Source organism: Etheostoma cragini, chromosome 20 (assembly GCF_013103735.1).
Source record: "Etheostoma cragini isolate CJK2018 chromosome 20, CSU_Ecrag_1.0, whole genome shotgun sequence".
NCBI classification, from domain to species: Eukaryota; Metazoa; Chordata; class Actinopteri; order Perciformes; family Percidae; genus Etheostoma; species Etheostoma cragini.
The window spans coordinates 2,254,966-2,257,390 of record NC_048426.1 but is presented as its reverse complement, the minus strand read 5'-3'; the positions used below and the strand labels follow the sequence as shown (position 1 = coordinate 2,257,390).

General features: G+C 50.1%; 1 protein-coding gene across 5 annotated transcripts in view; it reads left to right on the top strand.

Moving 5' to 3' along the window:
* bag5 (BCL2 associated athanogene 5) overlaps nucleotides 1–830 on the top strand; it is a 9,644-nt gene extending 8,814 nt beyond the window's left edge. For all 5 annotated transcript variants that reach the window (XM_034859375.1, XM_034859374.1, XM_034859372.1 and 2 more), the window contains one exon: nucleotides 202–830. In XM_034859375.1, the coding sequence (XP_034715266.1) occupies nucleotides 202–742 (541 nt within the window). In that variant the 3' untranslated portion in view covers nucleotides 743–830. The remainder of the gene's footprint in view (nucleotides 1–201) is intronic.
* The last annotated feature ends 1,595 nt before the right edge of the window (nucleotides 831–2,425 follow it).

The following is a 2,425-nucleotide window of genomic DNA, read 5'->3' as shown; positions in this document are numbered from 1 at the left end:
CAGTAGTAAAAAAAAAAAAAGAAGCAATTTTTTGTCTCTTTGTAGTCGTGTGGTCTCTTTTTAATAATTTTTGTTTTCTTTGGGGTTGTTTTGGGTCTCTGTGGTCATGTTACGTCTCAGTTTGTGTTCTTTTTGTGGATGTTACAAACTCCAACCAAAACGCGGTATAGATGTATAGATCAGTGTTTTTTGTTTCTTCAGGTACGACTTGGGTCAGAACAACTCCATCCGGGAGATTGAGGCGGTGCGAGCTCACGTCTCCCACCTGCGAGACGGCGTCCTGCGGCACTGCATCATGGGGGATCTGAGCTTCAGGCCCAAGGCCGAGCTGCAGAGCCTGCTCACTCACCTGGACCAGGTGGACACGGGCAGAAACCCGTGCATCCGGGAGGCCCGCCGCCGCGCCGTGGTGGAGGTCCAGGCCATCATCACCTTCCTGGACCTGCGCGAGGCTCTGGCCCGCCGCCAGCCGGGCCCCAGCGAACACCCTTCGCACCGGGCCGTGTGGCTGGTCCTGGGCAGCCTCTCGGACCTCCAGGCCCAGGCGCTGGGCTTCGACGGCAAGCGACTCGACAAGAGCTACATGATGCTTGAGGAGCTGCTGACCAAACAGCTGCTGGCGCTGGACGCCGTGGACCCGCAGGGCGACGAGACCACCAAGATGGCGCGCAAGCAGGCGGTGAAGTTTGCACAGAACATTCTCAACTACCTGGACATGAAGACGGACGAGTGGGAGTATTGATTTGTGTCAAAACATCCCAGTGTGGTAGCCGTGTTGCTGGATGGGATGTCGCTGCAGGAAAGAAAGGAGCTGACAATACGTGTAAATTAAAAAAGAAAAAAGAAACTCGTACGTTATCATTCCACGGGCTGTACATATTGACTCAACTCCCCAGAATGCACTGCAAGCAGCGCTTTCCTTTCATCTATGTGGTACAGTTGTGGCCGAACCTGAGAAAAACACAGAACTCCATTTAACAAACACACTTTGAATTTCGTGTGTCTCCCTTTTTCAAACGTGCGTGCCTGCGTGCGCGTGCGCGTGCGCGTGTGCGCGTGTGCGCGTGTGTGTGTGTGTGTGTGTGTGTGTGTGTGTGTGTGTGTGTGTGTGTGTGTGTGTGTGTGTGTGTGTGTGTGTGTGTGTGTGTGTGTGTGTGTGTGTGTGTGTGTGTGTGTCCCAGACTGCACTCAATATTGATAAGGTGTGATGGATTGCTTAGCAGTGGTCTCCCCGCCTGGCCTGATTAATCTCCGTCGATGCATGTGTTAAATACAGTGACCTAATTATGGCGTCGTCCACGGCCACCGCCTGGTCCGGATTGTGGTACATGTACTGTACTGTGCTGATTATGGGCGCCAAAAGTATAAAAAAATTGTATCAAATTCCTGGAGCGTTTTTATTTTTCGTTTTGCTGCAGTTTTTTATTATAAATCAAATTTGGTTTCAATGTATTTGGCAAAGCAGATGGTGTGTCAAATAGGAAATTTGATCTGCAGTGATAATTGAGAGATCTTTTTTTTTTTTAGAGGCGGCATCAAAGGTGGAACATTAGAAGCCGAGCTGTGGTGTTTAAACAGCTAGGATGTAAGGTCCCGCTCCGCTCCCGCGTGATCTGTTTATCCTGCAGACCACAGCTGTCGTTGGCGAGCTGTCAAACAACAAGAAATGCGGCTGAGGTCCAGATAAAGTTAGCAGGCGAGATTTCATGTTGTGAGGATGTACCTTTCCCCTCGCTGTTTGCGTAGCTGTTAGTCTGTAATCTGTCTGTTGTGACTGTGTGATCGTGTTAGGCTATAAATGGATCAGGTTGTTTAAAAATTCAGAGATGGAAGAAAGAGAAGGACATTTTCGCTGCTTTTTGTTTCTACCCACTGCTTTCTGACCGGGACTGTGAGAGGTCCCTGGGGGGAGGAAGAGGAAGAGGAAGGGAGGCTGAGGCGGTGATATCCTCTGGATTGACAAATCAAGGCTGAAGCCTCACAGGGTCGGCAGCGGGCTCCTGCGCGGTACAGAGCGCTGATGGTAATCGCGGTCGACGGAGCCTTCTAGAAACCTCTCGAAGCTCGCTGCTCGAGACGGCGGGAGGAGAGGGAAGATAAAAGTCCCCAAAAAATCTCTGTGCCTTTAGTTTCACCCTTCCCCATGAACCGGTTTGTCTAAAAGCAGCCTTGTAGTGAGGAAAGAAGCAAGCAGCTGCTCATTTGTGATAGGCATGAACACTAAAGCACTGAATGTGTTAGTGGAGAGCACCCCGGCTCTTACCGCCACTGGAAATTTGCACTACTTGTCAGAAATTGAGGCGCTTTTGGAATCAGTTTCCTGACAATAAAAGACAAAAGGTAGAAGGTGTTCGTCTCGGTATTTTGTGGTAACACAGAATGACAACGCTGCTTTGCAGCAGGCGACTAAAATGAGTGACATCGA